This window comes from Typopeltis vanoorti, chromosome 16 (genome assembly GCF_054136105.1).
Source record: "Typopeltis vanoorti isolate ZY-2024b chromosome 16, IOZ_Tvanoo_1.0, whole genome shotgun sequence".
Lineage (NCBI taxonomy): Eukaryota > Metazoa > Arthropoda > Arachnida > Uropygi > Thelyphonidae > Typopeltis > Typopeltis vanoorti.
The window spans coordinates 46,016,260-46,030,836 of NC_143564.1; the positions used below are offsets into that span (position 1 = coordinate 46,016,260).

The following is a 14,577-nucleotide window of genomic DNA, read 5'->3' on the forward strand; positions in this document are numbered from 1 at the left end:
TACGTACCTCATTTGTTTGGCAACACGAAAGAAGTTTCACATCTTTATACCAAGACTTTTGTTTTTATGAAACTGCATACCACTACAATATTTATCTTCCTTTAGTTCTCTTGGTTGACAGATATGAATAAAAATCGTAGGCACCAATTTCATTTTTTGTTGTCAAAGATTTGTGTTACGACCACTATTGGAAATACGTTATTCCTATTTTGTTTTTGGCTTCAGAATGAGGAAAACAATCTTCTGGTATTAAGAAAATGTGAACTTTGTGTCTCATGCGTCACCGGTTGGCCACAGAAAAAAAATAAAAGTATAGCGAACAATGAAAATCAATAAGAACCAGCTCATCTATGGAAAGCTCATCTTGCGCTTCTCACATATACACAACTCATATGAAAGGTAACAAATTTATCAGTGCCCTCACGGTCACCCGAATCTCGTTATGAGCAAAGAATGCGTTATTATATTGAATGCCAAAGGCTATAACAGTGGGTAGATAGCCACTTTAGGGATTCTTTTTTTTTTTTTTTTTTTTTTTTTTTTTTTATTCTTACGTGTTGTTTCGTCCGCACTCGGAACTGCCATCTACAGCAAAGGGGAAACGTTAATTTCACCACGAACAACAGCTGATTGGCTAGTTTTCTCTTTTATCAGGTGGGCAATGCCATGATTTGATTACAGGTCCGATATATTGAAGTTGGAAGGCGAAGTCCTAGTTTGAGAGCAAGTTGCTGCAATGATTCTATTGCGTGTTTTTATTTATTTAGTTTCTTTTACGTCTGAAAGAAAAAAATGTAAACATAAAGCTGCAATAAATTAAGTCAAAACATTTTTTTTTGGTAAAGACATCATTTGAAAAATATATTAAAGTCGAATAGAATAATACATTAAATAAAAGATTAACTTAAAACAGTGAGTCTTAAATAATCTCATTAACTGAAACTTACTTTCGAGTATAAGAAAGAAGGCGCGCAAGATTTTCGTTGTAGTCATCAGGAAGCTGGACGTCTGTAAAATATTCATTTAATTATATGAAATGTACACCCTAAAGGGAGATTGCATTAAAGTGTAACAGATAAAGATTTATGAATTCCAGTGAGTTTAGAATTATTATTATTATCATAATTTTTTTTTCAAATTCAACACTAGTCACCTGATACGTTTGTCCTTTCGCTACAAAACGTTTGAGAGAAAGGATCTGGAGGATCTCTTTACAGATATGGCATTTATGTATGTTTATGATAGAAATGTAATGTGCTAAATGTCTAATTCCAAAGGTGATATAAACATTCTCCAAATATATATATATATATATATATATATATTCTCTTCTTCTCTAAATATCCTTAAGGAGAATTAAATCTTTTCTAACACTCATTCATTTGGACGCCTTTCAGTATATATGATATCCTCAACACCCTTCTGTAACACCAATCTCAAAAACAGCTATCCTTTTCTTATCTGACTTCTTTAGGTTCCACGTCTCACATCCATAAGTCTCTGTTGAAAAAAAACTGCATCCAAATTCCTCAACTTTATTTCCATGGAGAAAGATCCATCCTTCCAAATGTTAGACGTCTCTGACTGTTGTTGTTTTAGCCATTCCTAACCTTTTTCTGACATCTTCTGAACAGCAATTCTTCACATTAATAATGTGAAGAATTGCAGCCAACAAACAGGGAAGCTCTTGAGAAACACGTGTACCTTAATGGAGAAAGAATTGAAGAAGTCAGCAAGTTTGAGTATCTGGGATTCATTATTATTATTATTATTATTATTATTATTATTATTATTATTATTATTATTATTATTATTATTATTATGCGACACCTCCAAGGAATCCAAAGAATCATCGAAGGAGGACACCTACTCTACATCTCTCTATCTCCACCAACTACAACTAACCGCACCTACCGAATCCCGCCTTGGGCATGGATGTTTGCGATTGTCTGTGGAAATACTAGTGGCGGTGGCGGGCGGTAAATGGCGTTAATGTAGGTGTGGTTAGTTGTAGTTGGTGGAGATAGAGAGATGTAGAGTAGGTGTCCTCATTCGATGAGTCTTTTGGACTCCCTGGAGGTGTCGTATAATAATAATAATAATAATAATAATAATAATAATAATAATAATAATAATAATAATAATAATAATAATAATAATAATAATAATAGTGAATCCCCGGTACTCAAACGTGCTGACTTCCTCAATTCTTTCTCCATTAAGGTACACTTGTTTCTCAAGAGCTTCCCTGTTTGTTGGGGAAAGTAATGGTGGATTACCCTGTAAAAATCTCACCAGGAATTCTTTGTGGACAATGCCTACAAAGTCATCTACGGCCGGAAACGGCTGAAAAGGAAAAACCAGTTGTCTTAGACCTGACTCGAATTCAGAGCTTTCAGGCGGAGTATAGACATAGAGGGAATGAACGAAAAAGGAAAAGAAGAAAAATATTTTACTTAAACTGTAAACTTGGGGGTGGCTGGCCACTTCACATGTGTTAACAGATTTAGAAACAGATTTATGCAGATGTATTTTACACATTACTTACGCAGCCTAAGTAATGTGTAAAATACTTGATCAAGTTCGTCATCACGTGTCCTAGAAAACTATTTAACAATGTTTCTGGTCAGTAACCGGCAATATTGTTGATCCTAATGGAAAAAACAAAAAATCTTTTGGAGTTCAACAAACGGCTTATTGTGGGTGCCCATCTGGCTGGAGCCATGATTTTGAAAACAGTAGAGCTGACTGATTTCTTAAAAGGTGAGAAATCCTGGGTGTATAATCAGTGGAAAAATAACCCACTTTGAAAAATAACCACTGTGGTCCTATGACAATCTGTCAGGAACGAGATAGCTATCCTCTGAGAAGGCTGGTACGGATAAACAGTACTTACTGTGTGCTGCAGTTGAACGAAGCATTTAATGAAGGTAGTTCCAGACCCATATCTCACCGAACTCTGCGCAGGGAATTGAAGAAGATCAATATTGACAGTGGCGTGCCTATACAGAAATCACCGAGTTCTGCGAAGAACCGGAAAGTTCCCCTACAGTGGTGTCAGGAACATCATAACTGGACACTGGAAGACTGGAAAAAAGTCATGTTGTCCGACGAGTCATGGCTAAACCTGTTCTGTACCGACGGTAGGCAGAGAGTTTGGAGGGAACCCCATGAAGCAATGAATCTAGCTTGCTTTGTAAACACAACTCAATGACTTGGAGATGTGTGGGCATGTTCTGTGGTATGGAACGGATCCCCTGATATTGCTGGAAGGTCGGCTGGCATCTACAACATACCCCTAGGAATATGTGAATGTTGTTGTCAATCAAGTCAATCCTGCAATGTTGACTTTTTATCTTGCAAATGAATGTTGTTTCATAGACGACTGCTACTATCCATGGCTCAAGAATTGTTCAGCGGTGGTTCAGCGAGCATGACAGCGACTTCCATCATCTTCTTTGGCCACCACAAATCCGGATTTAAACTCCATTAAGAATGTAGGACGAGACGTTAGAAAAACAGATCCGGGAGTAAAGTTTTCTTCCGTTAAAAACAGTTAAAGGACTGTTTTTGCAAACGCCTGAAATGTTGTAGATGCAATCCAACACCGTGTGGAATCACATATTTCAGCACATATGCCAATCGACATATCTGCTGAGATTCGGGATAATTTAGTGGCCAATATGTGTTGTATTACAGTCACAGGTCCCAACTCTAAACGGATTCAAGCCATCCAGTATTATTAGCAGCACCACCTTCTCTCCTATCCTGTCTGTCCTTCCTAAAATGCAATACCCTTTATATTCGATACCAGTTAGTATATATGCTTCTGACTGTCAGATCTCAGTAATGCCTATTGAGGTCCCAATGTATTAAACAAGGCAACAAACTCTGCACCTTTGTTTCTGATACTCATAGCATTCGTTTACAGACATACTACGCTACCTGCAAGCTTTTTTGGTACTCTCAATAACATAGTTGAACAACTTGCAGATCTCTGTTCTTTTCTAGTGTCTTATTTATGTAAACATCTTTGCACAGATTTTCACCATTTCTCCCATCATAATTTACTTTACTTAACTCTCTGTGTTGGATCTCATACCAATTAATAATTTTTCAAGACTTCTGATGCCAAACGCATTCAAATCTAGGCCGTCCCGATTATACAAATCCATTCTTCCATGAAACTCATTCCACACATCCAAAAACTCGCATTCCTTCTACGTATCCTGCTCACCGAATCGTTTGCAATTATAGCCTATCTTCTTAATTCATTTCTATCATATCTAGGTCATATACTTACGATTTTCACTTTCTACGTTTCACTCTTCACTTTATATTGAACTTCTTGCCACTTAAGTCGTTCGTACGTATTAGAATTACGACGATTTTAAATGTTTTTAATTTTCTCATACCTATTTATACGCAGATACATAACAACAGCGACAATTCAACAATGAAAACTTGATAAATATGCATACATTTTCATACAGCATACATAAAGTTTAATTAACTTGTTCTCCAGCCATAATAACTATCTAATTCTGTCTTAAAGTTACACAAATTCACTGCTTCTGTGATTCTATGAAGGCGATTCCCATATTTTTTTTATCAGAACAGTGAAAATTGAATTTTGTATATTTGTTCTAATTTTCTTGTTGACTTTATTTTTATTATATCTTCTAGTTCAACCAATTGGAGCAATGGGCCGCAATCAATCTGATATATTTTTCCTGAATTAACTTATAAACCGCAACTACATCTTCCTTTTGTCTCCTGTTATAGATAAATTCACCAGACTGTAACTAACCGACTGATTTTCGTAATTATCATACACAGACCTTCTATACACTTAATCAACGTTCTCTGATTGCAATCGATTTTGATGACATCTATTAAAAACTTTGGTGAGTAAAACTGGGAGCCATAATCCAATCTTCCTCTACCTAATGACTTATATAATGGTATTATTACTTCTCTTCTCCTAAAGGCGAAGCTTCTTTTAATTAATTCCAGTCTGATAAGCTTTACTAATTAAGATTCCAGAATTTAAATTCTCTATCAACCAAAATACCAAAATCTCCGTATTCATCAACTTTTTCTAGCGCCAATCCATCTAATATTATCTTCTTACCGAAATATTCTTTTATTTTTTCATGTTAATTTTTAAACTTCATGATTTTCTCCATTATCTCAATATTTTAAGATGTTCATGTAAAGAAATTTAGATCATTTGACTATTCTGTTCAACTTTACATCATTAGCAGAATGAGAAGATTTACTCTTAATATCTGAACTGAGATCATTTATCAATACACTAAACAAAAGGGAGGTATTAACACCGAACCCGTTGCATCCGCTCCTAACAACCTGGCCTTTTGAACACTCCAAGTCTCTTCTCTAATTACCACATCCTGTCAACTGATTTTCTACCCATCTCACATCAGTATCTATTTAGTGCATTTTAATCAGCAAGCTGTTATGTGGAATGCTATCAAAGGCTTTTCTGAAATCCAAATATCCCACCAGAGCCATTAAATTAAGCTATTTCCCTCGTGACCTCGTTATAAAGAGTGAGCTGATTTTTCTTAACCAATGTCCACCTTTATGAAATCACGCTGTGCCACTCTCAAGTGATTATTGTCAACATTATTGTGGATACGATTTCTAATTAATTTTTCCATTATTCTGTCTATTACACGAAGAAGACTTAGTGCTCTATAATTCTACGCTTTATGTGATGACACATCTTAATTCACCCTTACGAATTTCCAGTATCAGAAGGAACCATTCTGAATCTTAGCACTTACTAAAGATGATCAAAAGTGAACAAATTAATTATGACACAACTTTTTACTGTCAAGGGAGAGATATCATTTGTCATGTGATTAGAAATTGACATGAAATGATATTTCTCCCTCCTCTATCATGTATTCGGCAAATCTTGTCCTTCAAGCAGTGCTTTCTGTTCAAATTAATTCTTATTATTTATTAAATTATTAAAATATTTATATTAAACTATTTTGCATCCTCAGCTAATCATGCGAAGCTGTTCCAGATGAACTGGCTACACTCAACTCGTTAGTATTATTCTTCCGTTTTTTTTACATATCTGTAATGGGGTTAATCTAAGTAATCCCACCTGAAATGGTTCAGAGTTTGCTTGTAATCTTTAATTAATAGATTCATTAATTCTACTTATTGCTTATATCTTTCATTCATTCATACTGATATAACGGATAGGCACTCTCCATAGATTTTCTTATATTTCTTTAAGAGGTTAATTATTCCTTCAGATAAGTCCAGGTTGATTAGAAATTTTTACCTAAGAATAAATTTAAACATTAAATTATCAAGAAACTCATGGAATAAATTAAGATAACTTCTACAATTCATTAATAACATAACCGCATTTTAGCGCACTAATTTATTAAATAATGATCCAGAATTAAAATAAAAGTTAAAATTTTATAGGTTTGTGGTTTAATTCAAGCTTATGGATCACTTATATTGCATCGATTAAACCTAATTGATTCCCAAGATTAAATCTTTGAAATGAATGCTATTAATCTAAGGATTAAAACTATAGTATCAAATATAAATAGTCCTTTTACAAGTAAAAGTACGAAGAGCTCGCCTACTTCTTAATGTGTAATCATCCAAAACGGCACCAAAAATATATTATTATTATTATTTGACACCTCCAGAGAGTCCAAGGACTCATCGAAGGAGGGCGCCTACTTTACAACTCGGTCTCCACCACTCACAATCCACCAACTGACTACACCAACGCCATCTACCGCCGACCACTACCACTTCCACAGACAATCACAAACATCCATGCCCACAGCGGGATTCGAGCCCGCAGCCTTTTGGCTGGGGAGCGGATGCGCTAACCACTCGACCAAAATATAACAAAAATTCTCTCGCTGCGGGTAACAAATTTTAAATAGATTATAATAATTGCAGCTTGTGTGGTCCAAAATTGTTCACCAGAAAGTGTTTAGTAGAAATATTTCAAAGAAATGGTTTTTATTCCTCAATTACTTGATTTTCGAAAACCTATCATCTCCAGGATTATCAATATAGAATGAATGGTAGTTTAAATTTATTTCCTTAACTAATAATTTTTCGGAATTTCATCATGTGTATTATAGAAACCTTACGTAGCCCCTCGTACAACTGCTCACACGAAAAACTTGTCCTCTCTACTCCGCCTTGCTCCATTAGAGTATGCTACTTTTCTGATATAAGGGTTTCTAACTTTATAGATAAACTCTCTCTCTCTCTCTCTCTCTCTCTCTCTCATTCCTCCTAGTTGAAAGAGCAGCATAGCTACTATCACTGAGTTGATAAATGGTGTTCTTGACGAATGTGAAACGACTACCGTGTTTATCAGAGGCCTGGAAGGTGAGTTAGCTTGCTCCATACTTTCATCCTATTGCACTGCATATATGGAACACATATGTGCCATATGTGTCACTCTTTGCTGTTTTGAAATTACTGTCGACCTGCGCCTATTAATTGTCTGTTTCGCTATCTAACAACAGAGTTTAATTTACACGCTACAATTGCACTAAGTTAGTAAACTACAGTTTTACATTAAAACGGATTTTATGCAGTGTATTTTAGCATAGTTGCTGGTTTGTTGTTCCACTATATATCTTGTAAGTGGATGAATAATGCAGACTCATTTTCTATACGCGTAGCGAAGTATTATTAAACTCTTTAGGGACGGAAATGCATTAGCCACGAGACCAACACTAAATGGGAGTACTTGAGATTTAGATTATAGATAAATGTTTGTAAATGCATCATACCTTAATTTGAACATTGTGCTTCCAGAAACAGATCTCTCTATTCCAATAGCATATGCGTACATCTATACATAAAGAAGTGGTCGGATATCCATGGTTAGTTACCTCAAAATGATAGCACTTTTAATGGACAAGTGTCCATGTTTCATAAAATATTGCTGTTTCATGAGAGTGGGGTAGTCTAACTAATTACCGGAATTATGAGTTTAAAAATGCCAGATCGACAGAGTTTAATGTTAAGTGAGAAAAAGGTTTCAACCAAGTGAGACGTGAAGATGTTCTCTTGCCATTTCTTAAATAAGAATAGTGATGGTTTATAGATTTTGAGAACTTAAGTTCTCAAAATAATTAATAAAAAATTAGAAAAGGCCACATATTCATACACGTAAGAGGGACAGTTCTTTCGATGATATCTTAAATGATGTAATCGAAAAACTGGGATTGGATAGTTTAGAGGCGTTCCTCTCTATTTTTAGGGTATGTTAAAAGTAACAGTTGTAGAGATCATATCACCCTGTCGTGACAATGTTTTTTTTATTTTACTTTTTATTTTTCTTTGTATACTTCGTTAGGCACTGTCTGATGAAGACCAATCGAGAACGAAGGTGCCTGTAACTCCCCTCTGGAAAGGGAATCGAAGATTCTTTTCCTAGGTTTTATCAGTGAGCGGAGACTGGAAGTTAGAATCTCCAAAAAGAGAAGCTCAGAAAGCCGGGGATCGGCCAAGAGTTTGGAGTATACTAAGCAAAGGAAAGAGTCCAGAAGTGCTCTTTAAATTATGTGGGAATTATATAAAGGCATCCCTTACATTATTTGTACTATATTAATAATACTGTACTCATTATTATTCAGATTAAAACATGCTAAATTACAAAGCAGGAAATTATGACCAACTGAGGAGTGTTCCGAGTTCAACGTAATGGTGTCAATTGCTGGATGGGAAGAATAACGACAGTGTATGGGAAGCATTTAAAATACTTACATAATGCAATATCAGAATGTGTCCCGAGAGTTTGAAGAATAAATAGGGCAGGCGCCAAATGGATGTGTAATCTTATCAAGTATGATATTCGTAAGAAATGGAAGATGAGGAAGGAATATCGAGCGCATAAAGATGATGTCCATTATGAAAATTATAAGCAGCAGGCCAGAAGAGACGCAACTGTTGATCAGAAAGCTAGGTCTGAGTATGAAAAGAAACTGGCCCAGCAAGCTAAAGATAATCCCAGAGAATTCTATCGATATGCTGCAAGTAAATGAAAGAATGAATATGAAAGAATAACTTTACTGAATACAGATGGTGTGAGGGTGATAGATGCAGAAGGTTGTTCAGTTAATGAGTGTCCATTATGTTAAACGATATCAACCTGGTGTATGCAACATTGAACTCACTGGTACCTCTTCAATGGATGAAAAAACTTAGGTTTATACACCTGAGTTTCAAAGGTATAAGGAGGAGTATTAAAGCTGTTGCACAAATTGAATAAGAATTCAGCAATGGGATATCAGCACCGAATAGTCAGTTCAGCTGAACAAAGAGTGTTCAGCTGAACTAACTATTCCTTTATTTAGGCTATATAATTTAAGTCTCACAACAGAGAAGATTCCGCAGGAGTCGAAACAATGTATGGTAATCTCATTGCACAAGGGTGGTGCAAAGACCAGTATATCCAATTATTGAGCAATCAATATTTCAGGAGTGGTGGCGAAGATTTTGGAAAAGTTGGTTGGGGGCTCGCATTCAGAAATGTGTTGACAGAGAAACTACTTTGCAACGAACAGCATGGGTTTACTAAGGAAAAGTAATGTTTTAGCAACCTTGCTCACATTCTTTAATAATGTTATCATTGAGCTAGACAAGAGGAATGAATACCATGATACTTTTGGATTTTGCCAAGGCTTTGAAAAAATACAGCATGGAAGACTGTTGCATAAATTGGAGAATATGGGTTTGGGTTATACGTGTAGAATATTAGCCTGGGTTAGAGGATGACCTGACTGACAGATATCAAAAAGTGTTATACGGGGAATGTGAGTCTGCAAGGTTTAAGGTAACAAGTGGTGTACCAAAAGGATCAGTGCTTGGTCCACTGTTATTCAATCTGTACATTAATGATATTGGAACGCATATGACAGGCAACATACAGTGATTTGCTGATGATGAAAGAATAGGTAGGGTAATCAGGAATGCTGCTGATATGAAGTACTTGCAGAATAATTTGAATAGGCTGGAATTGTGGGCATGGGGAAATGGATGTTCAGTTCAATGTCAGTAAATGTAAAGTCATTCACTTCGGCGTGATTAGATATCCAATGTTGTATTATATTGGTAGAATTATTCTAGAAGAAACTGATCAGGCTAGGGATATTTGAATGTTAGTAGATAGGAAGTTGAAGTTCACCGGCCATCTAACAAAGATTACAAATACAACTCAAAAGATAATTGCAATGCTGAAACGAACTTTCACATGAAAAGATAAGATGTCATTTTGCCTCTTTACAAGGCCTTGATAAGACCTCATTTGGACTGTTTGCGCAGTTCTGGTCTCCTGGTTTCCGTTGTGATTCTGATACAGTGGAGAGAGAGAGAGAGAGAGAGAGAGAGAGAGAGAGAGAGAGAGAGAGCAACGGAGAGTGTTAAAATGATACCAGGATTGTGGAATATACTGAGTATGAAAGAAGAGTGATATAATTGAGCCTAAAAACTTCTGAAAGGGTCATACAGGATTTCAATTGATGGAAGTTTTCAATTTATGAGGATGGGAAAAGGACAAGAGGACATCCTTGGAAACTGAGAATGAATGCCGCTAAGAAGCAGGTAAGATCTATATTTTTCTCTCAGAGGGTGGTGCGTGATTGGAATGGATTGCCCTTAGATTTGTGAGTACAAGCATTGTGAATGGATTGAAGAACAAGTATGATAGCTGGTGTGCGTAGTATGTGGCCTCCCTTCATGAGTCGCTGACTCCCTGGATGTCTCTAATAATAATAATAATAATAATAATAATAATAATAATAATAATAATAATAATAATAATAACAAACGAAAATACGTGCCGTGTACAAAATGTGTGCGTGCGGTACTGAGGTGATGGCTGAAAATTCAGAGGGATTTCATTGTCATCAGCTAAGTGCATGATTCTAAATATCAGACAGCAAACAACCTTTATTCTTCGTTTTTTTTTTTAAATTTACATAGCGATGCATTTCAAGAAATATTCCTTATTTTTAGAGGAACAGAAAAATCAGTCGACAAATAATTGGTTGGAATCGTTTGAAAAATTTAATGTGCAAAATTGTGTAGAGCATTTTGATTTTGTCCCTCCCTCATATTCCACTCAGATATCGCGTAATTTAGGCAGCATCTACGTGGTTCCTAAATTCCAAATTTAGCCAATTGGGCTTGATAGAATAAATTATGGTCCTCCTGTCGAATAATGGTTGAACAGAAAATTAGAACTAGAGTTATAGCATACAGAACTGTAGCTTTAATGATTTTTAAAATAAGCTTAGTCAATGAATGTCTCTCTCTGTTTCTCTACAGCATGTTAAAAGTTGTTTCTCTGGCTTTAATATAAAATTGTAACTACGTAAAAATACTCACCTTCCACAATGTATTGAGAAACAACAAGCGAGTCAAGCAGCAGCATTAAACAGAAAACTGTCACAATTACGCAGTTCTTCATCTTGTTGTTGGTTTCACAATCTACGATAAAAAAGAAAAGATAATTGAAATTGCATTCTTGTGATAATTCCGTTTTTCTGACTAGTACTGCTTTCTAACAATAGACGACTGCGACAAAATCCCTTCATTTATATTTTTATGTGTTTTTTTCCGTTTCTTATCTAGGTTTCTTATATTTCATTTCATGTCGTTTCTTATAACGATACTCTTATATATGAATTCTGAGAGCGAGAGTAATTTTCCAAAAGTGAATCAAATTACGACGTCGAGAACCTACGGACAAATTAAGAGAAAATTGCTTTTGTAATTTTCAGATTCCTCAAGTCTACTGAAGTCTGTGAAAAGTCTGAAAAATGTAATTTCGACATTTCTCACATACTTTCCTTTACTCGGAATTTTGTTATTATTTTATATCACCGCACTTTAAAATATCTATTTTTTATGTACGATTCCACCAGCTGATTTTTATTATTTATTTACTTATTTGCTTATTTAATTAATTAATTTATTTATTTACTTATTTAATTATTATTTATTACTTATATATATATATATATATATATATATATATATATATATATATATATATATATATATATATATATATATAATAAGTAATAAATAATAATTAAATAAGTAAATAAATAAATTAATTAATATATATATATATATATATATATATATATATATATATATATATATATATATATATATATATATATGTGTGTGTGTGTGTGTGCCACTTTTCCGAGAGGAAAACCCTCCACTCTTCTTATGAGATTGGCTAACTCACCTTTAATTGAAAAGTCGTCATAAAAGTTCTCGTCCTCGACGGAATTCGACTCGGTCTTTTTAAACCACTGGGCGTCGACGATATGCAACGTATGTCGTTTATGTAGGTTTCCGATTATTTAAATTATGTGTGAACATGCATACATCGTTGTACGCTAGGGTGCTCTTCGTTTGGATGCTTCGCTGGCCATCTCTGGGAAGCACTTAAATAAATTCATGGTGAAATTAAAAAACATTTCCGAAGATTTTCAGCTTTTCTTTCTGTTTTGTCATAGCTTTATTTACAAGACACATTCTTGTGTATTCAGAGGAATGTGTCTTGGTTGAACGGATCGATGTAGTGATCTTATTTGGATCAAAGCAGCAAATGCTGTTATAATTTTATATTATTTAACGATCTTATCCAGTTTTTAGGAAAAATAATTAATATAGGAAAGAATACTAAAACCATTGACTTCTAAATCAATGGCGATACAATTAGTGCCTTAGTTGGTACGGAGTCTCGAGATGGTGTTTTCATTATAACCATTATAAATTATAGTCCTTTTGGCTAGTTATTCCTCATCAGTAATGACACGATAGGCTCTTGTCACCAGTGCCAACATGACGCCCAGTTTTTGAGGTTCATGATGGTGAGAAGGGATATGTAGATATTTTTCTCTACGGGGCTAACTTTCCGAGGATATTTTTAATTTACCAGATTGTTTAATTAGCTTTAAATCCAAAGAACAAAGCAAACTATTGGACTCTAATTCATAGGTGAATCTTACGTTGGAATGTTGGTTGCTAAGGTGGTTGAGAAAATCAAAAATTGACACTTTTCCGTGGCTCCAAATTAAGAAAAGAAGATCATCGATTTATCTCTTCCATATTTTTGGTTTCAGATGGTATTCTTCCAGGATCTTCGTTTTAAATTTCTCCATATAAAGCTTTGCTAATACAGAAGAAAGCGGGCTGTCCATGTCTAGTCCTGATGAATTTTATTTATATATGGTTTCATTGTACAGTTGAAATAGCCAGATGAGATGCAGTGTTTGAGAAGTGCCATGAGTTTCTCAGAGAAATTATTCTGTAGTAATACAAGTTAATCAGTCGGGACTATCGATGTTATAAAGAGTGTGTCTGTTTCTTACGATAAAGTACCAAAAAGACAAAGTTAAAAGACAACTGAAACATCTACTTTCAGATATAATTTTTGGAATTGCTAGACAACACTACGAATGTGGTCTAGAGATCATGAAATTATTCAAGCTAAATATATTGGAATCATTTTTAGGAGAAAATTGCCATGTTATGCATATTTATGTCTTGTTTACGTCTAAACCCGTTCAGTATATTGTGAGAAAAAAGTATTAGATAAAATTAGCAAAATGATCACCGAATGAACTAAGGCTAAGAAACATTCAGTGTGTCCTGAACTTAACTGTGTGTTTAATCGGTTTAATTGGACTTGATTGCCTGTTCGTCTGCAGTTTTCATGGAAGATAAAGATCTTCCTTCTTCTGAGATTGATTATCTACAGCTAAGTTAGAAATAGCTAAAATGTTTATCATGAAGATAGGATTCGAACCAATTTCCTTCTATCCAAGAGGTGTGCTCCATATCCACCAACCTCCCGCGTAATTACGATAAAGATGTGACATATACTCTTTGGTTAGAAAGCAAATCCTTTATAAGACGCCAAAACCTTTATAAGAGATTTTCAGTCGAAGGTGCGTTAGCTCGTCTCGTATGGTGGCAACTATAAGAGGTGCCAGTATATTATCTGCTAACGCAGTTAACAGACAGTATACTGGCCTTATTAATAAACCTAATAGAATCTGAAATGATGCCAAAGAATTTGGATTAGGAATAGTTACAATTATGCTGAAACATCCAAGAACAAGGCGATCTTTATTAATGACAAAGTTCAGTCACCTTGTCAATAATTAACTATACCACTCCAAAGCATATCTACAGGCTTTATCAAACTGCGGAGAAAATCAAGCAACAAAACAATATTCCTACCTGAGTTTAGCAATTGAGCGTACCTGACAAAGAAAAAAAAATGCTTAGCTGGGATATATGAAATACACGAGCTTATATTGTGATAAGCATCAAAACCTGTCATAATATTAGATAGAAACGGACCTGTCCTGAATTTTTCTTGGAAAATAAATGCTACTGAGGAAATTCCAAGGCTCTTCTTCGAATGATTGAAGAACATCCTTGTAATTTCTTAGCGGAAAGAATGGTTTTGGATTAGAGTTGATTACAGTTCTACAGAAACAGCAGAAGCTAGCA

General features: G+C 34.8%; 1 protein-coding gene across 1 annotated transcript in view; it reads right to left on the reverse strand.

The window, feature by feature from the left end:
- The window catches only part of LOC150097996 (xibalbin-1-like), a 69,787-nt gene that overhangs the window by 15,978 nt on the left and 39,232 nt on the right, over nucleotides 1–14,577 (reverse strand). The window contains exons 2-3 of the mRNA XM_090406373.1: nucleotides 11,422–11,523; nucleotides 948–1,008 (exon numbers count right to left, since the gene is read on the reverse strand). Of these exons, the coding sequence (XP_090262499.1) occupies nucleotides 948–1,008; nucleotides 11,422–11,503 (143 nt within the window). The 5' untranslated portion in view covers nucleotides 11,504–11,523. The remainder of the gene's footprint in view (nucleotides 1–947; nucleotides 1,009–11,421; nucleotides 11,524–14,577) is intronic.